Below are 26,490 nucleotides of genomic sequence, written 5' to 3' on the forward strand. Positions count from 1 at the left end.
AAAATAAAATCGCTAAGCCCAAGATACTGACAGTCTAGAAAGAGAAATAGAAATAAAATTTGCCATGACACGCAAACTGATCATGTTAAGGGGGTAGAAAAATGTCTGCCTCACCTGTAAGTGGGAGGCCTCCTGGAACTCATTGTGAAGGAGGTGTAGGGATCAGCTGCGGAGGCAGGAAGGAAGGCAGTGGGGAGTAGTGCAGGCCTGTGGAAAAGCAGGAGCAGAGGTTGCGGGCAAGCAAGATGCAACCAGGGTACTGCTAGCAATTATCTGACAGGTAACATGGCAGATGAGAGTGGCCCTTGGGCCAGGCTGGGATGGGGATTGAATTTCAGACCCACACTACCAGCTAAGTGACTTTGAGCAAATGATACAACCTTTCTGAGATTCACCTTCCTTATCTGTAAAACGAGGATGGTCACATCTACCTCATAGAATTGTGAAGACTAGAGTTCGTGTGTCTACCAAAGTGTTTAGGACAATGACAATCCCACAGTGGGCACATGGTAGAACTGTGTTATTAAATACTCAGAGACATAAGTGATAAGGACTTTAACAACACTTGGTTTACAGAGAGGTAGGTAGGTTGAGTCACCAAAGTGACCTCTGGAGGTCACTCATCAGAGAGACCATGAGGCTCAGAAACTCGTATAAGAATCAGTTCAGTTAAGATTTATCTTAATGTTGATGTAGTCTTCCATTTTTATTGACTAAGTATTTGACTTTTATTTCTAAGTAGTCATTTTTATTTGCATAATTATTTGCAATATCAAAATTTTCTGCAAATATAATTCTCTTGGACACAGAGGTGTAGATTTGAAATTTGAAACTACCTATGTCAGTTGCCTCCTTCCTGCATTCTGTTTTTTATGTAACTGTGTGTTGTTGTTGTTGTTGTTGTTTTAAACTTCTGGTTTCTCAGTAAGGAAAGGAGATCTGTGTGACCCAAAATTCTGATGTGCATCAAAATTGTTCTCTTGGCAAGTGTACAAAAATCCAATTAGTTTCCGAAGGACAAATTGTCTTTGGGGATTCAACTGATCTAAAATTCATGACGGAGTCTGGAAGAAAATAGTACTCTAGGATTTTTTTGAACACCAGCAATGTACGTTTAAGACTACGTGAAACTAGTTCTCATATAAATTCTGTTTACTTCTCTTGCTTATATTTGTGGGGGTTCATTTGTTTACTTTAGCATACCAAGCATTTTTAAGAGAAAAGTAGAAGACAATCTTTGGGTATGTACATTAAAGTCAACAAAAATTATGATAATTAACAATAACGTTTGCTCAATTGCTCTGATTGTTATAGGGGTTTGCCAACTTGTTAATAAGATGGAGGAGAATACTGGTAAGGTTAAGCCTTTCAATCGAAATGATGAACAGTTTCTGGAAGCTTTTGTCATCTTTTGTGGCTTAGGGATCCAGAACACGCAGATGTATGAAGCAGTGGAGAGAGCCATGGCCAAGCAAATGGTCACGTTGGAGGTGGGTGAAGTTTAGGGAACTCTCACTCCCTACTGCCAAACACTCAGCTTTTACCTTTCCCTCATATCACTCCTGGTGTGTGTGTGTTCTGTCATCGGGTCCTCACCAAAATTATGTGATTTAGATGATGAGACCCTTGTTATCCTCAACTAAAGAGTGAAAGAAACTTAGACTCAGAATATTTAAGAAACTTGTCAAAGGTCATATGACCAAACCACAACTCAGGATGTTTATCCCTTTAGGCCTTTGCTTTTTCTGCAAAAAGCAATATTGACTTTAATAATCCATTCACACAGATGACTACTGCCACTATAGTTTATCTGTCCCCTTCCCATTGCCTCTGCCTCCCCATCTCTCTATGAGAACAGTTGTGAAAAAAAAATTTTTTTAAGAAAACAACCAGAAACCCTAGGCACTCTTGAGAGAATTAGGAGTGAGGAAGTGAGGAGAAGAAAAAAATAAAATCAACAAATAGCAAGAAGAGTTGTAACTCCTGGAATCATCTGAGAAACTATTCAAACTACAAATTTATATACCTTACTTCTGAAAGTTCTAATTCAGTAAGTCTTGGGTAGAAGCTGGAAATCTGTATGGCTACCAGGCTCCCCCAAGTGACTCTGAATGTGCAGGTAGGGAGTGAAGAAACCACTGGCTGCCAGGGATTGACCTAGTAAGGCCATTTCTCACATAGGACTGACCTATTCCAACAGGGTCAGTCCTTTCTACATATGTTTCACTAACTGCCTTGAAAATGTTCAATTGATATAACGTGGAGATTTCTTATCTAGTTGAAATTAGAGAAAATCAGTGTTTGGGATACATTAATATTTCCTTCAATGTCTCATTAAATACATAAACTAAAGGGCTAGAGGGACATATATTATATAAAATTTACCAGATAGTACCCTTTACTTTCTATGCTGAATATATTATACTAATAGGTTTCTTTGCTGAATATATTATACTAATAAGTTTGCTATAATATTATATAAAAGGCTGCTATATTGTACTAATAGGTTTGCTATACTATTATATAAAAGACTTGAATTATAACCAGCAGAAATCTGTTTCAAGTATATATATACACATATACAGTCAAGTATATACTTCAAATATATTTTCAATTAGGTACATATGCATATGTGCATATGTGTACAAATAGCTTTACATATACATATATACATATGTACATATATCTATGTATATATATGTTTATATATTACATATATAATTTTTAATCTAATTTTTTCAGTTCCGTGGTTTTTCATTGAAAAATTGAATCTAAGTCAGCTATCAATTAGAATTTATTTCTTTTTTTTTAATGTTTTATTATGGAAAGTTTCAAACATATACTGAAGGAGAGAGAACAGCTTAATAACCCTAATGTGCTCATCATCCATTCAGTAATTATGAACCCATAACCAGTATCAGTCCATGCATTCCCACCTCTCTCCTCTGCACTCCCCTTCCCCTCCCACTGGCTTAGTTTGAAGCAACTCCAGACATTGTATTACTTTGTTTAAAATCTCTGAATATTTTCTTGATTGAGATTTAGTTCTATCTTTACTTTATAGCTCTCCATCAGTTAAATATATGGATAATTAGGCTTTTACCTAGTATAAAATGTTTTTGATTTCAGGTCATATGTGATGTCATTTCTATGATCATAGATCTAACCTGGAAAAAAATGTTCCTTTCTTTATGAGGCCACTGGACAAAAGCCAAGGGCACAAATCCCTCAGCTCTTCAAAAGATAGTGAATTATTTTGACCTGGAAGCTGTGATCATTCTAATAACAATAAAACAATGTTGACAATAAAAACAACTAAATTTTATCTAATATTTCAATTGTATTCAAATGCTTACATGTATTAACAAAGTTAATCCTTAGGCCCCATTTGTAAGGTGCTGTTTTTATCTTTTGTGTGTAGTAAAATTATTTTTTTAACTTAGAATGTATTGTGTCATTTCTTTATGCATGTATCCATGTTTGCCCTTATTAATATTAGTCTAATTCATGGTCACAGTCTCAGCCTTTCTTGGGGACCACCACCATGGTCTCAGCAGTAACAGGTTACAGCCATGACCCATCAGTTTCACATGGGCAGGGGAGAGCAGCTCTGGTTTCCCAAGGTTTTCTAGTTATTAATGGCTCAAATGCCGAGAAAGATCCAATGTAGTACAGTATCACCACAGTTCTAAGTCATAAGATAGTACATATATGTATCACTTGGCTTTAGATTTTTAATTACTTAAAATTTTGAAGACTGGTTCAAGAAATACTGGTTTGGGTTGCTGAATTACTTTACTTGCCATTTAAAGTTTGAAAATCAGCTACCTTTTTGTCAATGATTTTTAAGCTTTTGGGTTTTGTTGTAAATCTCTGTTGTATCTGTCAAAAATGAACTTTAAAAAATATTCTTTCAAAGCATGATAGATATTTTAAATACCTAAGAGAATGTTTTTAAAAATCCTATTACAGTTTGAGTAACCTTTACATGAAATGCTTGAGACCAGAAGTGTTTTGTATTTTGCATTTTTTTTCAGATTTTTGGAATGCATGCACTTAATGGTTGAGCACTCCAAATCAAAAAATTCTCAAACCCCAAAAATGTTCCAAAATCCAAAACTCTCTGAGCAGCAGCATGACACTCAAAAGGAAATGCTTATTAGAGCATTTTGGATTTCAGATTTTTTATGTTTGCAACGCTCAATCTGTACTTAGAAATGATCACTTTTGGAAATGGAAATTAAGTTAGTAAGCCTGATTTTTTTTAACTCTTCTAAGTAATGAATTGTGTTTAAGTTAGGAATTGAAAGCTGAGCTGTAAGCCCTTTTGTCTTCTCACGAGGTGTGAGCTTATAGCCAAATAATGAGAATCCCTGAGCCTCAGTGTCCACGACTTTCAATGGATGGCTTTACTGGCCAGCACTACTCTCTTCTCGGCTCTTACATTGTAGGAGTGTAAAGGGATCCTTCCATCTGTATGACTATGTGTCAGGCATCCAGTTTTTCTGTGTGAATTCTAGAGTGGTTACCGGCCTCGTCTGAGAGCCACTTCTAGACTACTTTCTTTCTAAATATTAACATCAAAATGCCAGATTACATCAAGATTTTTCCTTTAATTCTGTACACAAGCAAAAATAACTAAAGTCAATATTGTTTAAAAAAAAAAAAAAAACAAACAAAATAAATTTTCTGCCAAGTTTGAGCACAAAGTTATTTCTAGGCCGGCTTATAAATAATGTGTTTATTACAGCAATAATGTCAGAATGAAAGTTACAAGAGTTTTCTTTAAACATAGGGAGAATAACTTTTGGTTTTTCGAAAACAAGCAATGGAATCTAAATCTGGGTTTTTCACAGTTGAAGAAAGCAGACAAGATTTGGCATTCTGAGGAGTCTAGTTATCTCTCAAATCGATTTAGCAGAATTCCGAGATTGAAGTTCTAGTCTGCATTTGGTAGATCTGTCCTGTGTAAACTGGATTTCTTTTCCTATCCTGTAGGTTCTGTCGTATCATGCTTCAGCAGCAGAGGAAGAAACAAGAGAGCTACAGTCGTTAGCGGTAATTCTCCTCTTTCTTTTCAAAAATTACTAACTACAGACATCTAATTGAACCAAATTCGGTAAATATTTAGATGGACACTGATAAAAATCTTTAACTCTGCTTTCTTGCAGGGATACAAAGTCACTGATAATACAAGGAAAAGGGGCTAAATAACTCATACTGACTATGTAATATAATGTATGATTCTGATATTGTTTTCTAGTAATTGTTATAATCGTTACATCTTTCAGGGGCCAAAATGAAATTTACTTTTCTTTCAGTTCCTGGGAAAATGGGGAACACAAGGTGGTTGTTTGGCTAGGGTGATAACAAAACAGTTTGTAGTTTGTTACTGATACCTACTCTGCATTATCAAGAATTGAGAGTAATTTCAATTTCTGAACATAGGGTTTATAAAATGTTGTTTGAAATGGGGGTCAAATACAGTCACGTCCTGAATTCTCTTCACATTGGTATTTAGCATACAATGAGAGAAAAGCACATGGATATATAAGTAGATCTGTGTTCTAGATCTTGGTTTGGAATGGCTTGGTTGAGATGAATGAAAATTGGAGGCATTCAAACATTTACAACCAAGGTTGTCCTCCTGTGTTTAAATGTATTTGTGATGACATAGGCAAGGTTCATGTGAGAATGTGATGAGAGTTATATAAGGAATGGGAAGAGTGTGAACAGATCATTGAGATTGTTTTTCTGTCATCCACATCATACTTTGCCACATCCTAAACTTTGTGCCTTTACATACATCTTATCATGTAAACTACACAACTGTATTCTCATGTAAATTTCGTAACTGTATTATGAAGGCCACAATGACGCTTGGAGAAGCTCAGTGACTTGCTCAAGGTCACTGCCATGCAGTATAATAATCAGGATACAAGTTCACCATCTAACTCCAGAGCCTGTGCACAGAACACTGTGCCGAGTGAGAGAGGAAAATGATCCAAATGTTTTGACCTTGGCAATTCAAAGAATGATGGTGACATTAACTCATAACAGTACAAATATTAAGAAGACAGGTTTGATTTAGGACAAGATAAGTTTGAGGTGCTGGTTGAACAAGCAAATGAACATCTCAGCAATCAGAAAAGGCAGGACTAGAGCAATGATGGGGTGGTGTTTAGAACTAGAGGTGAAGATTTGGGAGTTAACATCCCATGATAGTGAAATCATAGGGCTTCATCAATTGAGAGAGAGTGCAGAGAGGTAGGGAAAGAGGGAGAACAGATCTCCTGTGAATATAGGCTTAGATGGAAGGAACGGGAAAAGAAAACAGCTCAGAAGGTAGCAAAGTGGTAATTAAACAGGAAGGAAGGGTGAGGATAGGTTAGTGGCACAGAAGGAAAATAAAACAGTTTCAAAAAGGGAGGCGATCTCATCAGTTGTAGGAAGGTTGAGAAATATGAGGATTGAGAAAAAGCTGCTGGATTCTTTGATTAGGTGACTATTGAGAAAGAAGTGAAACTGCAAAAGGTAAAAGTAGTAGAAAACGGTGGAAGAAATGAATATAGACTATTCAAAAATTAGAATGTTTTGTGTAAGAGAGAATGGAGGAGCAGCTATGAAGGGTGTTGCCTGAATCATGTGAAGTTTTTTTTATTGTTTAATTAGGTTTTGAATGTAAGAGCAGGGATTGCTCACAGCAAGAGAGGCAGAATGTTCCTGGACAAAGGCGGAGGCCCAGGAGTGAGTGTGAGGCTAACAATGCAAGGCAGCGAAGAGATAAGGACCTTGAAGAGGCGCCTAGGCATGAAGGAGTAACATTTCTTTTGCCCAAACCAGAGGAGAGATATTAATAATAATAGCTACATTTGTTGAACACGTAACTGTATACTGAGCATGTTTTAAGTTCTTTGTGTATGTCAACTAAGTTTACTGAATCCACACCTACATGGTCAGTATTGTTAGCATTTTGTAAGAGAACATTTGTGGTTTAGATGGTTTCTATTCAGTATTGTTAGCAGTTTGTAAGAGAACATTTGTGGTTTAGACGGTGCTTCTCAGGATCTCTTTAGGTTGTAAGCAGGGATTGGTGCAGTACTAAATCTAGGCAGTCTGGATCCAGAGCCCACAAAAGATTGCACAGCACTGGAGAGAGTAAGTTAGGAAGGAATGGAGTGAAATGAAGACTTGTAAACATTCTCAGTTAAATCCATGAGTAAGAAACGGAGTCATTTGCCCGTGAAACTGAGTCAACTGCCAAGAACAATTCTAGGAACTTGAAATACTAATTTCATCTGAAAGGTTAAGCTTCTTTTGGGATTAACCTCATATGGAATTGTCTATATTTATTTTGTGTATTCATGACAGTATTTGAACTAATGAGCAGTTTTTCAATTATTTACAAAGCTTAATAAGTTTAAAGTAGTATTCACCTCAGGCTTAACTAGCCCATTTGTCTATGCTTCCTAGAAGCATGTTGTATTCAAGCAACATGTTTGGTTATTTGGAAATTATCTACATATTGAAGTGCCTGCAGGCACTGTGGGGTTAAGTTATTTCTAAAATGAAAGTGAGGGTTACACTCTACTATTATATTTAAACTAAAAAAGTCAGGATATTCAAGTTTGTTTTTCCCTTTGAAAATGGTACAATCTTTCAGAAAATCTGAAAATTATTTCCTCAATTATGTTTATAATTTTAGCAAGAGAAAAATACTTTGGAATAACTGAAAATTGCTATATTGCAGTATTGTTCAAAACCAGCTGTTGTTGCATTTGGAAAATAGATTTCTGGCAGCTGCATTGAGAAATTTAGGGTTACATAGCTTATAGGTCAAGTAATTCACTTAAATTGGTTGAAATTCAGCAACTGATTTCAGTTCTAGTTTTCTATCAACCAAATAAAAATTCTTGTACAGCCCTAGCTACAGGTGTTTGTGTCATCCAGCAATCACCAAAATTGCTATCTTTGTCATTTGTCTGATTATCTCAATGTAAAACCTAAAATAAATTGAAAACCTGTCAAATATTTTCTTAACTCTTATTTTTAAATATCCTTAAGAGAATTCCAGAAAAAGTTCTCCAGTTGTAAAAAAAGTAGTTAGTTGATAGGAAATTCAGAATCCTTATTTTTTCCACTTCCGTTGCTTGAGGATTTTATCCCATTATAAATCTAACCTTCACTTGGCTTAAAATTGGGGGTAGCATAGTTAGGTGTTAAACTGAGCATTTTGCCATATACTTTTTAATGATCCTTAGTCACAAGTTGCTGAGATAATAATAAAAGGACCCCAGCTGAACTGAAAGTTAATTATCAGAATATAGTAAATGCTTATTTGTTATCTGAACAACTGGAAAGTAAATATTTGATTCATCATTTGACTGACAGCCTTTTTTGCCTTCCTTTCTTATTAGAGCAGTAAAATATATATTAGGTTTTGGTTTTATAAAATAGCTTCTCATTTTTGTCACAGAGCCAGTGCTGATCCACTTCAATCCTTATAGCTTAGCTGACCACTTAGGCAGGATTTCTTAGGCCAGAATTTCCTCATCTTGACCTTAACCTTTCAGAGCCAGAAATAGCATATGACCCTGTCTTCAGCAGGCACCTGTGTGATTGCTGCAGGTGACAGCAGTAAGGTGCGGAGCCAGATAACTGACCCAAATCTCTGATGCCTAAGTCAGTCTTACAGTGCAGATCAAGTTCCTTATGTCAAGATGACCATATTCCCTTGTATACTCTGTATGGATATGAAAAATTTTGAGCAATTTAACAAAGAATTATTAGCCTATGTCTTGATAACCACTACCACTGAACTGTAATTTCCTATTGCATCCAGTAAGACAGCAGTCCCCAACTTTTTTGGCACAGGGACTGATTTTGTGGCAGACAGATTTTCCAGGGGTTGGTTGGGGGTTGGGGAGTGGAGAGATAGGGAGTATGGGAATAGTTTCGGATGAAACTGTTTTATTTCAGATCATCAGGCATTAGATTCTCATAAGGAGCATGTAACCTAGATCCCTTGCATGTACAGTTCTCATGCTCCTATGAGAATCTAAGGCTGTTGCTGATCTGACAGGAGGTGGAGCTCAGGCAGTAGTTCTCACTCCCATTTCTCACCACCTCCTGTTGTGTGACCTGGTTCCAAACTGGCCACGGACCAGTACCAGTCCACAACTCAGTGGTTGGGAAGACCTGAAGTAAGGCATTGTGTTCCTCAAACAGTTCTAGAAATCTGAAACAATCCTTTGAAGTTTCTGTACACCATTGATTGAGACATTGATTTTCATAGACATCTGTAACATTACCCCCAAACCTAAAATGCAATTAAAAAAATTACAAAAATATTCATTGTACAGATGAAAGAAGAAATTCAATTATAAGTAAAATTTTTCAAAAGTAAATAAATTGAATAATTGAACTTTAAGAGAAAAAGGCATGTACCACAACATATTGGTTGTTTCTGCCATAGAATAGTTCATTACTAATATGAACATTTATGCTATAGCTGTATGCCAAATTAAACTTACATGAAATATTTCTGCATAATATGGAGAACTGATTATGTATTAGATGATTTAAAAAAACATTTATTTATTCATTTGGGATTTAACTTCTACTCTAGGCAGGCATTATATTAAGTGCTCCAAATATAATAATAAATAAAGAGTCAGATAATTATACAATTTATATAATTACAGTCGGGAGAAAGAGGTAGGACTGTAAAGTATAAAACATTGTGAAATTACATAGCAACATATTCTAGAGTGAATGGTCTGAGATACATGTCATTATCCAGATCTTTTCAAATGTATCAATTCCATTTCTTGGTGTTCCTTCGACTCCCTCCTAACCAGTGCTTTCACTTTTGCATAGGAGATGTGGCAAGTCTGTGATTCCAACCTATACTGTAATTCACCAATCTGTAGGATAAGACTGAACTTGGGTTTTGGCTACATCAGTGCTACAAGAAATAAATTTTTAGGAAAGCCATAAAAATTCCCCAGTTTTCAGACCATTATTTGAGCCAAAAATTTAAAGCCCAGAGCCCTTCATTTTCTTTCTTTAATCTCTCTAACACAGCAAGAAGCAACCAACTCACTTAAAGTTTCTGCCCATCACACTGTGGTGGCAGTCACCAATGGGTCCACAGAAAGGCATTTTGTTCTGAAGTGTTCACTTGAAATTACTATTAACAGCCATTTACTACCAATAACTTATCCCTAATACAGTGTCAGCATTCATCAGAATCACCTAGGAGGTTTTCTTATAACACAGGTTGATGAGCCCCACTCCCAGGGTTTCTGATTCAGTAGGTCTGTGTTGGGGCCCAAGAATTTGCATTTTTAACAAGTTTCCAGTTGCTGATGCTGCTGGTCCAGGAATTTAACTTTGAGAGCCACTGCTATAATGGAAACCGAGCCCCTTCTGCCTTCAAACCCATCAGGTCAAGTATCTAAACTCCAATTCCTATCCTTGAGATTCTGTTGTCTACAGATGCATTTGTTGCAAAATACAGCATCAACAAGGTTCAATTATAGGTAGTAGGAACTACTACAGCCATTTTAAGCAGAAAAGAATTTAAGTACTTTCAAATCATTGAAAAGTGTAGATAAGTCACCCCAGGAATAAGTCATGGAACAAAATTGCAGATCTGGCTCGCTATGGAAACTTCCATGTTTGTAGGCCAGAGTCAGAAAGCTGCTAGCAGAACTGTAAGCTACAGGACTGTAGTATGCCCTCTAGAGTCACGTCCTCCAAAAATAATGATGAGTTTCCCATGTGTCACTGGTTTACTTTGAAATTCAGGTCTCACTCAAGTTTACCTCGTTACTGAAACCAAATCTGTCTGTAACCCTAGTTGCAAGGGAGTCAAGGAAATGTATTTTTTGTTAGCTGTCTAGAAAAAGTTGAAACAGTTGTTAATGGAGCCTTGCTATCACAAGGACTAGTGAATGTTTCCCTGATGCAGCTAAGACATAAACAAAGTTAAAGAATTAGTTATGTGAAAACATGGGAATATGCATTATAGGCAGAAAAGAAACAAAGAGGCCTGTAAGTATAAGAGAGAGTGTGTTAATTAACCTGAAAAACAGATGGCAAATATATAAATACCTCCCCCATCCCTGAAAAAAAAAAAAGATGACAATTTCAGAAAAGTCCGTTTTTAAAATTTAGAGTATTATTGAAATAAGAAGAGAGGCTACCACATATTGAGTCTAATCCTCCACTACTTTAAGCCAGTAGAGGCTAGGGTCCTCTGGTTAATCCAAGAGCTGTGGAATATCCCTCCTTCTACCTGTGAGGAAACAGGACCAAAGTGACGTGTATGGAATCGAGCTTGAAAATTACAACATAATCATAACTTCCAAGATACACCCATCCATGTACTCAAAGGCTAAGAAAATCAGAGACTGAGTTTAGGCCCTGTATGGGAAAGTCACTGGCAAGATCTGGATGCCACTCCCAGTATGGTGTTTGATGCCAAAGTGAGGAGGCAGTAAGAGGTGCATGAGTCCTGTGGATACAGAGATAAATGTATTAAAAACTCAGAGAAAGCTAAACCTTAGAGATAGTCTACTCCAACTTCCTTATTTTACAGGTTCGAAAAAGGCAGAGAGGTTGAACATCCTGTTCAGGTGACAAAATCAGTAGAACATCTGGCCTAGCATCCCTAGTAGCAAACATTCCTTTTTATCATGTGTCACCTTGCTTTTAAGTTTCTGTTTGTGTTCAGCATCTCATGCTGAAATGTAAATGTGGTAGCTAATCTAACATTTTGTCAGCTGGACATCAGTTGACTATTTAGCTCCTTATCAGTCAGATGGTGTTTAGAACAATTAGTTTTAAGATCACTGCAAAATTAAAATAATTTTATAATTCTGACTACTGCTTTAACTCAAGACATTCCTGCACTCAAATATTAACTTTGGTTCCACTCTTAGTGGCTTATCATGTCCAGAGTTGAATTTTTAAAATTTTTTTACAAGAATGGTGAAAAGAGGTCCATGGTATTAGAAAAGGACCATAAAAAGGTAGCTTATGATATAATTCGTTTCAAGAGTCACTAGAGGCAAACTAGCTTCTTTATTAGTTTGAGTAGCAGATACAATTGAAGAACCCAGAAGAAAATATATGCCATCAAACTGTTAGTCAGATAGAAATCTTTAACCCAATGAGCTTTGTCTTTTTTTTTTTTTTTACATTCCATATTTGGTTAATTTGAAATTAAAACCACAGTTCTATAAGAGCTTAACCATATTGAAATTAAGCTCTAATATCTAAACTGTTTTGTCTAAGAATTCAGAGACATTGTGCTCTCATATAAATAGGCAATATTGGATGGTATTTCATGGTATCACAGTTCCATTGGTTTTGAATTGGATTACTCAACCATAAAAATACATATATATATTATTTATATTTTAGTATCTTATTTATATTTAATATCTTATTGTATTTATATATTAGTATCTTACTGTTTTACAGAATCTTTAAAATACATTCTTTCTGTTGGGCTTCAAAACCATAATGCAATAATAAAATCCCCTGAAGAAAATCAAACTCAGAAATCTCATTTTGGAAATTTTAATAAATAAAACAGTCATTAAAACGAGAAGCTGTGAAAATCTGGAACTGCATATTCATCCTATGCCAGAAATACCACATACTTTATTCCCTGCTATTAGTAAATTTATTTCCTGCTATTAGTAAAATGTATAATATTTTATCCTATGACGTGATAAGTAAAAATTATAGGTAATTATGTTTTACTTAAAACATAACTAAAAATTATATGTTACTTAAAATCGTCTTTAGCCCAAGCCTTTCTAAATGAAGCAGAAAGTTGAATTCTCTTGTGATGGTCAAAGAAGCAGAGTACAAGAGCTTGAAATGATTTCTGATTTCTCATGGCTTGTCAGTAATGGATCCCAGAGTTCTGAACCTGTGTATCACTGACCACAAGGCTCTTATAGAAAATGTTTGCATGTCCCCACTGGGTCAGCTCAGAATGTTTGAGTTGTAGTATGCTGTGACCAAACAAGCAAAAAAAAAAAAAAAAAAAAAAAAAAAAAAAAAAAAAAAAGATTCTTTTCTCTTAGTAGAGAGAGATTAGGTATTATAGTAGATAATGAAAAGAGGCACAAGCTGTGCTGGCTTCTATCCTGTAGCTTTTAGAGTGTCCTTTGTGGAAGGAAAGAAAGAAAACTTCCTGCTGTAAGAATAATGAAGCCCTAAGGAAAAAACATCTGTTCTCCTGTCCAGTGCACTATGTTTTAAGGAAAGCAGCTGTTATCTGCTGTGAGTTAAAAGGTGGGCTTGTTCCCACCTCTGCACTTCCCAAACTTGAGTTACTGCTCCATATCTGATGTTGGAGGCTGGTATAAACAACTAAGCCCTTTAGCTAAACATTTTAAATCCTTCTCTCTTCCCGTGTTTCAGCCCACGCACTAGCCTGTGGAACTGACTTAACAGAAGGCATATTTTCTGGTCAGTTTTGGTCTTGGGAAAAAATTCTTAGCGTGAATGAAGAGGGTGACATTCATGGAAAGTTTAAACAAGTCTGGTATATGTAAGTGAAATCTAAAGTTCAGAATAAAAAGGAGAATCTTCAAGTGCCTTCATCTTTGTAGGGACATCTATTTTAGGTTGCTCCGTAAGATTTTATTATTTTGACTTTTTGACTTCCCTAAAGCAAAGCAGTGCTATCTCAGGTACTCATAGGAAACTTGAGGGTTTTGAGAACCTGGCCAAGATTTCTTAATTTTTCTTTCCTCCACTTCAAACCACGTGAAGGCCTACTTTGGTCCAGTTAATCTCAGCCTGATCTAGCTAAAACAGTTAACAAAGTGCTGACAGGGTAAATGGGCATGGGTGCTCTGCTCAGTTCAAGGGAGCCGGGGCTCCTTGGCCCAAATGAATGTTTTTTTAATAGGCACCCAGGTGATTCTTATGATCAGGCTTATGTGAGGCAAGTGTGGTGGGAGACAAGTTCTGCTTGTCTGAGCTCAGAATAGCCATTTGGGATTGGAAACCTGGCCTCCTCCTTAACTAGCTGGCTGCCACCGGCAAGAAAATTCACCTCTTTGTGCTTAAGTTCCTGTACTTGAAAAATGGAGCTGGAGTGTCCACTTCAAAAGGTTGTCCTGAGAATTAACCGTAAAATGCTTAGAATATTGTCATTACCCTTCTTACCAGTTGATTTTCAGACCAGAGCACTGAATGGTTCCAGAATCACTACTTAGTACATTTCTTTTGAGCCAATAAGACTGGGGAGGTATAAAGGAACCAGATCACTAGAGTTCTTAGTGCTGCTCACTGTTCTAGGTACAGCCTCAGGATGACAACCCTCTTTTCTCTGCTTAGCCTACCTGGAGCCATAGTAGTTACCATTATATGGCTCAGTTTTAAAACTGCAGGGAGTGGAGTTCCCACTGTACAAAAAGATTTCTAGTGTCTTTCATTTAAAAAAAAAATATGCTATTTCGCTGCAGCAAAACAAAAATCTTTATGAGTCACTACTGCCTTAATTAACAGCATTATTTTTTTTTTCTTCTCTCCTTACCTAAGGCTGCTGTGGTGCCATCTGCCCAGACCCTTAAAATTACTGACTTTAGCTTCAGTGACTTTGAGCTGTCTGATCTGGAAACAGCACTGTGTACAATTCGGATGTTTACTGACCTCAACCTTGTGCAGAACTTCCAGATGAAACATGAGGTAGGGATGCAGCAATGTCCTTTGGAAAGTTCTATGTGGGTGTGTATGTAAGAGAATTGGTATTGAATGCAAGTATGGAATAGGGATTTTTACGTTTACAGTCACCTAATATGTAACTGAGACTTTTAAAGAAAAATTATCATTCATCAAAAAGACATTGAATGGGCTCATAGCATGTATCAGGCATCAGGGTGAAGACTAAGGGAGAATGTTCCTGAAAGTGGGAGCAGGATGTGCAAAGGCATGACAGGAGAGGTCGGGGGTGGGGACGAGGAGTACTGTTGAGGGGTAAAAATGGCAAGAGAAGCAATGGAAGAAGAGGAGACGCAAATCATACAGAACCTTGTAAGCCATACAGAGGAATTCAGATTTTACCCTGAAAACAGTGGTGAGTCACAGGAATTTTATGCAGGTACGTCGCATGATCTCATTGCAGTGGTTATGACAACTGTGTACAGGGAAGGGCCAAAGCAGGGTGAACTCCTTTGCGAATGAAGAATGAAATGAAGGGGCCTGATGTGAGGCCAAGCTTTTAGCTGGAATAGGCTCAGATGAAAACTGATTTTAACCTCTGTTGCTTACCTTATTCACTTCTCAGAAAATAGCCTGAGATACCAGGGAGTTCTGCTGTTTCATAATGGCTGTGTATTATAACATATAGCACCAAAGAATAAGAAGGAGCAGAAAGGACTATTTGAAATAAAAATTCAGTAATCTTGCCTTTAAAGATTACTTTTCTCATCAGGTGAATGTCTAGTCTCCTTGTACAGATTTCCTTTCTGAAAATTTAAATATCTTGAAGCCCTCCACTATTTAGCACTGTATTAATTCATACAATGAAAATTTGTTAACATATACTGTATACCCAGGACTGTGCCAAGTACACATTTCAGCTGTGAGTTGTCCCTGCTCTCAAAGGCCTCACAGAAATGAAAACTAAGAGTGAATATAGCTAAAGTTAATACATTATCATTTATGCTATTACTGGAGGCCCAAATCTGGTTTTTCCTGAATGTGACTAAAGTTTATGTTATTCTTTCTTGGGTGAAAATAATGAACAATTGTCCATAGACTCTCACCTAATAATACTTTACTCTTGTTAGAGTGTGTTGATTAAAGGGTATCATGTCATTTAATTATTTCAACAAGTTCTCTAGAAAGGCTGTCAATGGGGTTACTATTGTTCCCATTTTACAAATGAAGAAATTGAGACAGCATGATAGAGTAGGAAGATTGCAGATTTTTGAATCATAGCTCCGCTACTGATTAGCTCTTTTTCCCTTGGGCAATAAATCACTCATATTTTCAGCTTCCTCATCTGTCATTACGGGTAATGGTATTATTCTCCCATGGAAATCTTGTGAGAATTATATGTGCATCTGTGATTATCTATTTGTATGCATGTGATGTGTATGTGTGTACTTATCTATAATATTCTGTTTAACAAACAGGTTTAGAGTCCATGTCAGTTATCCCATTCTGAGGCCAAGTTTGACTGGTTATATCACCCATCAGATTTCTCAATAGTAGGTCATAGGCTCATTTGTTAAAGCTGTATCTATTGATGGATGAAGATCTCATTTGGAGCCAGAAGTTCTATGTGAATCTCACTTCCACTTCTTGCCAGTTGCAGGCAAGAAACCTATATAGCATCTCAAATCCCTTTCCATTCCTGAGAACTTCCATTCTTGAAACTAGTGATGATTCTGTTCAAAGGGCTTGGCCAGAGCAGAGGAATGTGATTCTTATGCTTTTAAACAAAATTCATATAAGTTGATTTATTTCTTCTTGGGCCTTTAGATAGCATTTGAGTATTGGGTAATGAAGATAATCACTCAATGTTTCTGTAGAAAACTTTATTCTTACCAGTTGTTGGATTTTTATCCATGAGGAAAAGATTTCCTTTTAATGTCGGATTCATCATGCTACCTTTTCTGGTTGAATAACTATTATTCTAATTCTGGCCAACATCAACTTGAACGTTGCAATCATTCTGGTTGGCCTGCCTTCCTTAGTGCCTCTTCTATTTTGTTTCTTTCAGATATTATTGTCAGTATAATTTTAGGATGATTAACTTAAATATTAACGCTAGAGAGGATGTCAACATCATGAAGCTGCTGTAACTAAGAATAATTCATACTGAAAGATAGATTTTCATGTTCCCTTCATGGCTTCTAAATCTTTAGTTATTCTCCTATAATGATTATAACCATCGCCTCTTGCTGATCTCTGAACAGATCCTCTTTCTACTCAAGCAAATCTGCGTGTGCTATGCTTGTTTTCACTTTCTGTCTTTTACATCTCATCCTTCCCTGAATAATGTCTGCTCCATTCTATGCCACAACAAACGTTTCACTTCTTCAGAACCTGACTCAAGAATATCTGTTTGTGAGAGAATCCTAGGATTGACTTCATGCTGCTTCAATTGCTATTTGGCAGTTTATAAACTTGCTCTTAATTTTATATTTTTAAAATTTATTTCCTTTATATATACAATTTTGTTATTTTCACTACTTGATTGAATTTCTTGAAGCAGGAGCTAAGCTGTTTTCTGTTTCTTTTTTTTTTTTTCCAGTGGCATCTTGAGTTCACTACTCAGGAAGCCTTCCGTAATTGTTGGAGACTGATTCAACATATTGAACAGACTCTCTAGAGTTACCTAAACTGCAAATAACTACTCAGTAGTCCTGTACAAAATGCTGTGTTACAAATTTTAATGGTGTCCAGCATATCCACTGAGAACTTACCAGATATGACCTTAATTTTTTTGTATGCTGTTGAGAATATCCTGGTAACAGAATCTAAAACGGTATTTGAATTTAGTTACTACTTTGTCCTTTGGGTTAGCCAATTCTATTAGATCCCTCTTAATAAAAGGGTAATAGAGTAGTCCATTAGGAATTATTTTTCATAGAGTCATTTTGGTCATGGTTTTATAATAAATGGTATTATCTATTTAATTGTTCTGTATATTTATGATTAGCAAAAAGATATATCCAAAGATTAAATTTCCGGATTTTCCTGTTTATTTTTCTTGCTGCTTTAATTAATCACCAGTAATTCTCTGCAGCATATTTTCTAAACATGTCAAAGAGAGTTTATAGAACTTACTTAAAAGTCTCCAAGTAAGATTAATTCATCACCTTCTTGACATACTCTATTCAGAAATGACATAATGGTGAAAGAAGCTGTGGTGTGTTTGGGGTGAACACATTCAATCTTAAACACACAGAAATCCTCCACTTGAAATATGGCAATTCAGTGGGTAAAAAGGTTAGGAGACATTAGGGTTCTTTGTTATAAGAATTTCCTGTAAACTGAGCAAAATCAGGAACAAAATGACCTGAAAAGAAAAGGGAGGATATGGAAACATTGATTTCCCACCAAACCCTTTATAAGCTGTTTCTACCAACAATGAAGAATCCTTGTTTTTGGCCTACTTCTGTAGCTAATCATATTGTGTTGAATATTGTCAAAGCAACATTCTTTTCCCTAGTACTTTTTCCATTTCCCAGGGCAATGTCCTTTGTGTTTGAAGCAACTCTAATAATATATATATAGGGAGAAGCACATATTTATTTTACAAATCCCCAAAAGTATAGTAAATCACTCAGATTTGAAGACAGGCAGACTCTGATGCTAACACAAACCATGTTTAGGGCCCATGAGTCCCTGGGGATTTTATTTAATACACCACTTAGAGGTTGAATTAAACCCAACTCTTGAGACTTGCTGAAGTCTATCCTACCCCTGGCCATTTTTAAGGTGTTTTTTATATGAAATCCAGGGCTTTATTTGACATATATTATTTTTAAAAAATTACTTCTTTGTAACCAAGCAATAACTACCTGAATAATGATAGAACTAAGTCTCATAGCTCCAATGTGTCCCTGGACATGTGGTATGTACCTTGTTACTAGTTCACCCCCAGGGCCTTGCACTAAATACCTTCACAGATATACAACATGAGAGCATGGGAAGAAGTTGAGAGTGGCCGCTTTTATGGCTCTCTAATGGTGAATTCATACCTATGTGACCCTTTGGACTCTCCTAGTTGGTGACACATGGACACATGGACTTTTTTTTTTTTTTTAACTAACCAATGCCCTACACTGCCCAAAATACCTTTCTCATGATCTCTTTCATTTTGTATCTAATTTAATTACCATGGTGGTTAACGTGGTGTACAGTGAAGTCAAACTGCTCAAGTTTGAATTTTGACCCTATCCCTAACTAACATTATGACCTTCAGCATGTTACATCTCTGAGTGTCCATTTTCTTGTCTCTAAGATGATCATAATAGCAGTATTAGGCTATATATGAATGTTTTACACAGTGCCTGGAACGTAGTAAATGTGTGAAGATGTTGGCAATTATTGATACTACTTATGTTTTATTTTCTAAAGGTTCTCTGCAGATGGATTTTAAGTGTTAAGAAGAATTATCGGAAGAATGTTGCCTATCATAATTGGAGACATGCCTTTAATACAGCTCAGTGCATGTTTGCTGCTTTAAAAGCAGGCAAAATTCAGGTACTTTTTAGAGCCATTCTTATAGCTAATACATTTTATTTCTTAGTAATGAAATTTACAGCATATTCTCTCAAGCTCGCTCTAAGGTGCACAGATGATGATTGACAATATTTGCTGCCACTTACATAATAAGTTAGGTTTTATTAATTAAAGAGGACTAATCTGGCAAAAATACTTGGTTGCTAATTTTCTTTCATATATATTAAATATGGCATATAAAAAAAACTTTAAAATAACCTCATGTTGCACGTAAATAATCTTTGGGCAAATAAATATTTCCTTCAGAGGAAAACACTACATTAGTAAGAAAAAGTATCACATTTCTCTTGTTCACATTCAACCTGCTCCAGAGTAGAATTCCTTAAAAACCACCCAAGTCCTGAACTTGCTTCATTGATAAGTTAGGAGTCTCTATCACATTTTCTCTGGAGCACTCAGTAAATTTTGTGTGTGTTTCATAGAAAGGGTTTTACCTTCCTATGCATTGACCAGAGACTGTTTAAAAGGAAGATCAGTGCTGAAAACGTTCAAGTAATTCATTCCTTTCTAGGCCAAATTTTATCCCTATCTCTGTCCTTAGAGTCTAACTTCAGTGGGAATCGACAAGTTATTCCAGGTAAGTGATTCCAGGCATCTATCATACAGCTGTTTTTAATTCAGAGCTTCCCTGTCTTTTTTTGGTAAATAAATTCTTAAAATGTTATTCTCTGTCTCTACCTTCATAGGGTGCACATTTTAACCTGTTAAATCTAAAAGAAAGGATTGTTTTTCAAGAAGTCAGGTTCTCACTCACAGGGGTGTTGAACAATGAGAACACATGGACACACGGAGGGGAGCATCACACACTGGGGTCTGTGGGAGGGATCTAGGGGAGGGACAGTGGTGGGTGGGGAGTTTGGGAGAGATAACATGGGGAGAAATGCCAGATATAGGTGATGGGGATGGAGGCAGCAAACCACATTGCCATGTATGTACCTATGAAACAATCCTGCGTGTTCTTCACATGTACCCCCAAACCTAAAACGCAATAAAATATATTAAAAAAAAAAGAAGTGAGATGAAATTTGATACAATAGTATTTTCCTGCTTTAGCAAACATGTGTAGGTTGAGTATCCCTTATCCAAAACGGGATAAGAAGTGTTTTGAATTTCAGATTTTTTTCAAACTTTGGAATATTTGCATTATGCTTACTGGTTAAACATACCTAATCTGAAAATCCAGTATTCCAGTGAGCATTTCCTTTGAGACTCATTGGTGCTCAAGGAAGTACAGATTTTGCAGCATTTTGGATTTCAGATTAGGGAAACTCAACCAGTGTAAGAAATTGGGAAAACTTATTTTGGGGTATGGAAAGGTCATAAGGATTATCATGATACACTGAAAACTATTCTTGTTCCCTGTGAGGAATAACAAAATGATGATTTTTGTGCTGTTGTACAACCTATTTAAAGTTCTGAGAGTTCTAGGAAAATACAGCTGATGATAATTTTAACTTGTGTTTTTTTACTAATTAAGGGGAACAATATAATAATACACATGGCAGATACTAAAAAATAACTTGTATTTATCTTGGGAGTATATTAGGTAACTTTTTAAAGCCAGGTTTTCATTTCAAATCATTTTCTTTCTATTGTTTTGCTTGAATTAACATTGTCTGCATTCCTTAAGTATACAGCAACTGAGAGCAGAGAATGAGCAGAATCTGCAGGGAATTAAAAGAGAAAAAACAATTGTTTAAAGTTTATTATAATTCTCCCACAAAATAAATAATTAAGAATTAGCAATACTATAGGTGGACAGATTATTAATTTATTGAGGCATTTTAGCTTTTCCTGTTGATAAGTGACATTTGTGGTAATCTCATTCTGAAGGACAAAGGACAACCAATTTCCTGAAGAATAGGATTCTAGGGTTAATCCTTTGTGATTAGTACTTTGGTAAAGCACTGAGTGGAGGAAAACAAGGTTACTGGAAAGAGGTAATATAATGCTCTTCACCGCATTATATCTGTTCTCTCTTTCCTCCAATGTCTTTTATCATGCAGAACAAGCTGACTGACCTAGAGATACTTGCGTTGCTAATTGCTGCACTAAGCCATGATTTGGATCACCGTGGTGTGAATAACTCTTACATACAGCGGTAAGACTGTTTCCCAGTAAAGCAAGAAAATGTTTTCTTTAAATTGTAGGGCTGTATTTTTTTAAGTTAAAGCCACAGCAAATTTGATGGTACAAAATTGCAATTGGTCAAGGTCCCATAACATACTCCGGTTATATTTAAAGGAGATGGAAAAAATAATGCAGGTTCAGTATTATGTTCATAATTTTTCAGCCCTGAAGTTCAAAACAGATTTATGTTGAGAATCTTATTTCATTAGATAAATACTAGGAGTTTTACTTCAGTTTATGTACACCCAGGTTAATAGCTTCCTTAGAAAACTATTAAGACTAGTCCAGGAAAGGTAACATTTCACCCTGCAATAGAAAAGATAATATTTGAAAAGTGGTTAGCTAAGCCCTATGTACTTATTAGGTGCTCAGTAGAAGGAGGCTTTTGATCTTAGCAGAAGCCGTATAGCACAATGTTGGAGAACTGGGTCTCTGTCTAATTTCTCTATACCTTAATGTCCTGATCTATAAAATGGAGTTAACAGCATACTCACCTCATAGGGTTGATAAAAGTTGTAAAAAATAATCCACATCAATACCAAGCAGAATGCCCGGTACCTATTAAATCTTAGAAGCAGATGCTAGAGATATATCATCATCAGATGTCTGCTCATTGGCTGAGTTTGAGAGTGAGTTTGAGAGTGAGAAGATCAAAATCAGCATGTATACACTGAACATAATACTAATCGTTAGGACAAGAGTTTCAGGCTCCTTTAAGGGCCATAGTTAAGTGGCATTTGAAATAACAAATGAGAGGATAAAGGTGACATCACTTTTCATCAAATGTTTGAGCCACTGTGATATTTTTATTTTCTTATAGGAATTTAGTTGAAAGATCTACATTTTAAGTGCAAGATCTCTTACTACTGAGCATTTTTTAAGTACACAAGTGATTCAACTAATGGACAGATCTCTCAAGGAAATTCCAGATATCTGATATCTAAAGGGAATTTTAGAAAGCTCTCTAATCACATTCTCCTTATCTAAACAAATGGAAAACTTCATGTAGAAAGAATTGTAGTGATGTAACAACCATGTCCTCTGCTGACCTTCGATGGGAAAAGATAGTAAGTGCTTGCCTGAGTGTCAGAGTCTGGCTGTTTCCTCTTGAAAATCTCATATTTTGGAGAACTGACTGGGTGACGTGTTCTTTGTCCCCTGTGCTTTGCCACGTGATTGCAATCCTGAGCTTCACATAGACACAGGGTAATTATGAAAGAGGACAGGGACATGAAAAGATGTATAGTGCAGTGTCAAGCCACCTAGCATGTCCCTCCACAGTCAGCACAACCTAAAGATCAGGATCAGCATGTGCTACACTGAACATACTACTACTAGTATGTGGATTATTAGTGTATGGATTGCTCTAAGATGTTATTGCCCTGCTTTAGAGTTAAAAAAAAAAACACTCAACTATTTTTTCCTTTGTTTATTTAAAAATAATTACCCTGCCAACATCTGGAGAAACGTCATCTTCTCCAAAAAAAAGAAAGAAAAAGAAAGAAAACGTCCTGGGAAAAAGTCATCGACTGCAGAATCTTGTTTTCACACACACACCACAAAGCAGACTTCAAGTTTTTTTTAAAAAAAAAGTTAAAGCAGTTTCAAAGATTTTTCTTTCTTCCTACATCCCTGTGGTTTGAGTAGAGGAAACCAAGAATTTTCCAGGGATTTTTTTTGTTTTCTTTCCTTGCTGGTAAATGAGTGATACTTAAAGTAGAATTTTCTTAGCCAGGGGACTTAGGAGACTATGAGTACCATATATATTCCCATTTAAGTACTATCTTCTAAAAAGGTATACTGTGTCCAGCCCTCATCACATAGTCAAACTAATATGTAGAGAAAATCAAAACAATAAAACAATGCACAGAGATAAAAGTAATTCATCAAAAAGAGAAAAAAAATAGTCACGTGGTAGGTAAGTTAGAAACAGATTTTCCTCATTCATTCTTGAACATCTTTTCAGAAACTTGCCTTGAAATTACCTTGAAAGAAGATATTTCTTCAAGAGGAAGTTGCCCCTTGATTCATTATTTGATTCTTTGATTCCTTCTTTGATTAGGAAACTGCCATTGTAGAGGAGTTCTATAGGTATGCCAGTGGAATACATGAGGGAACAGTTCACTGCTCATGCTTACTTCTCCCACTTGGGTGAATAAAGAAAAAAATGATCTCAGATATATACTGAATTCTTATTTTAAAAATAGGCAGTAATAGGAACAAAATGACTGCAGTGCAGACAACCACTAGAGAAAGCACAACTGTAGCATTTGGGTTATGTAGAGAAATTACCTGCATTAGGCCTCCAGTCAATATAAGAAGACTGTTACAGATGCATGTGTTTGGTTAGATTCAAGTTTGGTGTTGATAAAGTAATGCAGTGAAATTATGTTACATTTTAGGCAGATGGATAATGGGTAATTATTATACTAGGGCTTTTGCCCTTTGTGAGGCAGAAAGAGAGTGATAGAAGTATAAAATGTGATTCTTGCCATTAAGGAATGGTCATAGTCTCATGAAGTAATAGTGATCACTACAAGAAAGTATTTAGTCCTGAATTATTTAGTGCATGAACTGTTAAGTGTTCAGCAGAGAAGACCAGTCAGAACAGAAGTTGTACATCTCCACTGTTAATGGAGGAAATGAGACTTAAACTTGTTCTTAAAATGTGGATGGGATTTAGAAAGGAGAAAGGATAAAGATATTCCAGGAGCACCATGAGGTAAGCATTTTCTTGGAACAGTGATGATGCTAGCTTGACCAGAGTTAGAAGATTCACGCTGATTAGGAATGCAAAAGAAGAGAATGAACAAATAGAAGCTTTTTGAGTCAGACTTATAAAACTAAGCAGTGCATTTTGGATTTGATATGGCTAGAAAAAAAGGTAGCTACTGCAGTGTGTAACAAACACACAGTTTTAGGAAAGAAGTCTGAATGTAAGCTACAAGGTAAGTGGGTAGAAATTAGAACCAGAGTTCAACCAGAAAGCTGTTACAGCAAGTCAGGAATAGGCTGAAAAATTATATACTGGGTAGAGAGAGGAATAGACTGAAGGAGAAAAAAAATTAATTTAATAATGACCAACTAGTTATATATAAGCATGAAGGAAGGAGATATGACTTGTGGTATAAGAAATTAGAACAGTGATAGTGCCATTGATGAAAATGAAAGAGCTGGGAAATGTGTATATGTGTGCATTGAGAGAGAGGGATGGGAAGGACGGAGGCTAGGGGAGTTTTTGCAGTAAGTAGAAGATAATAAATAAGGTGGTAGTTATGGGTGGTCAAATGATCAAATGAATGTGTTTTTTACAAGGGTAGAGATGCAATAAAATCAGGAGGAAAAAAATCTCCGGGTAGCCACAATCACACTATGTATATTTGTCCTGGGAGAACTTGTTCTATCCCATAACTGTCTTCTCTGCCCATAGAGGACAGAAGTGAGCTGGAGGGTCGTGGTCTGGCGCAGTGAGAATAGAGAGTCAGCAGCATCTGAGAGACATAAAAGGGCCCTACACACATACAAAATCATGTGTGAAGTTCAAACTGGGTAGAGTCCATTTTATCCATGAATGAGGTTATCCTTGGTCAGGTTGGAGCTCTTGAGAGCCTGGAGATCTGAATATGAATAAACTGCAGGTTCAGTTAGTCATATGTCAGTAGCAAATACTAATAATAGAAGCTAAAACTTTATTAGGCCTTATGGCATTTGAAACATTTTAGCACTTTTTATATATTTGTTCATTTAGTCCTTATATCACCATGCGTGGCTATGATGGTTATGGTAGTTAAGAGCCAACTTGAGCCAGATGCCTGGCTTTAGATTTTGGCTTCTCCTCTTACTTTGTGACCTTGTGCAAGTCATTAAACTTCTCTGTGTCCCTGCTTCCTTCTTTGTATAATGGAATAATCAAAATACTTATCTTCTCAGCTTTTCATAAGGATTAAAGGGGTAAAATAGATGTAAAGTGCTTAGAACATTCCTGGCACATATTAAATGCTCTACATGTTTTAGCAATTTTCAAAGAGGAGTGTTCTTAGCAACAGTTAGGAGTTCGAGATCTTGGTTTGTCAGTGGTGAATAAAGGGAGTGGTAAAGATACTGTGCCCAGTAGAACCTAGTAGCTGCGGAACAAAGAAGTGGAGCCCTGTCCATCTTATGTGCAAAGAGATAATCAGTAGTGTCAAGGAGGTCAGAGAACTCTGAGGTCAAAAGGTGAAATGAATCATCATTATGACTATCTATGTCACTGAATATGATTATAGACAATAAGAAGGCAAAAAAAAAAAAAACACCACACATTGACTGGGAGAAAAAGGCAGTACTGATGTTATGAAGAGAAATGATGAAGTAAAGAACTTAATGGGATTCAAGGTTACAAAGAGGTGGTTAGAGAATTAAGCCCAGAGTAATATAGATGACTAAGAAGCAGAACTGAGGATGTTGTTAACATTGGTGACATAGGAAGATAGGGGTTGCAGGACAGTTCCCCACTCCCATGGGGCATGAGGCTTTCATTTTCTATAGAATTCTAAGGCTTTCTATTTCTAAAACACTGGTCTGATTTCTCCATTGGGCATCCTAATACTCCTGTCAGAGATGGACCAACAACTATGCAGAACAGAGGAAAATGCAGAATGAGTGTGCTGGGCCATTAGTGCTCACTGACAGCAGTGTGAGAACAAAACTCTGTAGCAGTCGTGGTTTAAATGGGTCCTTCTGATGCAACCTTAAATAAAGAAGCCACATAGCCTTATGTTTGAAAGAGGAAAATGCAACAAATATAGAATACATTGGTTTCCATGAATGTTTTTATATACAGGAAATTCGGGGCATTTGTCACTCTGCTATTGATTCACGAATCTGTATTTTTAGAATGTAAGTAAAGGCAAACACAGTTTGCATTAGTTTATCTCAAAAGCCAAGTATTTTCTCTAATGTGTTATAGTCCTTTCTGCATCATCTAAAAATGTAATGTGGGTTTGAAGTTCTGACTTGGTTGTGTCATATCCACCTAATAGAATTTCCTAGTCCAGTCCCTAAGTAGGTCAGTGAGTGCATGCGCTG

At 36.3% G+C, this 26,490-nt stretch overlaps 1 protein-coding gene across 3 annotated transcripts in view; it reads left to right on the top strand.

Annotated features, from left to right (window-relative positions):
• Nucleotides 1–26,490, top strand: part of PDE5A (phosphodiesterase 5A) — a 121,587-nt gene that overhangs the window by 78,771 nt on the left and 16,326 nt on the right. For all 3 annotated transcript variants that reach the window (XM_003929734.4, XM_010340346.3, XM_010340345.3), the window contains exons 10-14: nucleotides 1,315–1,490; nucleotides 4,999–5,058; nucleotides 14,575–14,721; nucleotides 19,129–19,254; nucleotides 21,300–21,394. In XM_003929734.4, coding sequence (XP_003929783.2) covers nucleotides 1,315–1,490; nucleotides 4,999–5,058; nucleotides 14,575–14,721; nucleotides 19,129–19,254; nucleotides 21,300–21,394 — 604 coding nt within the window. The remainder of the gene's footprint in view (nucleotides 1–1,314; nucleotides 1,491–4,998; nucleotides 5,059–14,574; nucleotides 14,722–19,128; nucleotides 19,255–21,299; nucleotides 21,395–26,490) is intronic.

Source organism: Saimiri boliviensis, chromosome 3 (assembly GCF_048565385.1).
Source record: "Saimiri boliviensis isolate mSaiBol1 chromosome 3, mSaiBol1.pri, whole genome shotgun sequence".
Classification (NCBI taxonomy): Eukaryota; Metazoa; Chordata; class Mammalia; order Primates; family Cebidae; genus Saimiri; species Saimiri boliviensis.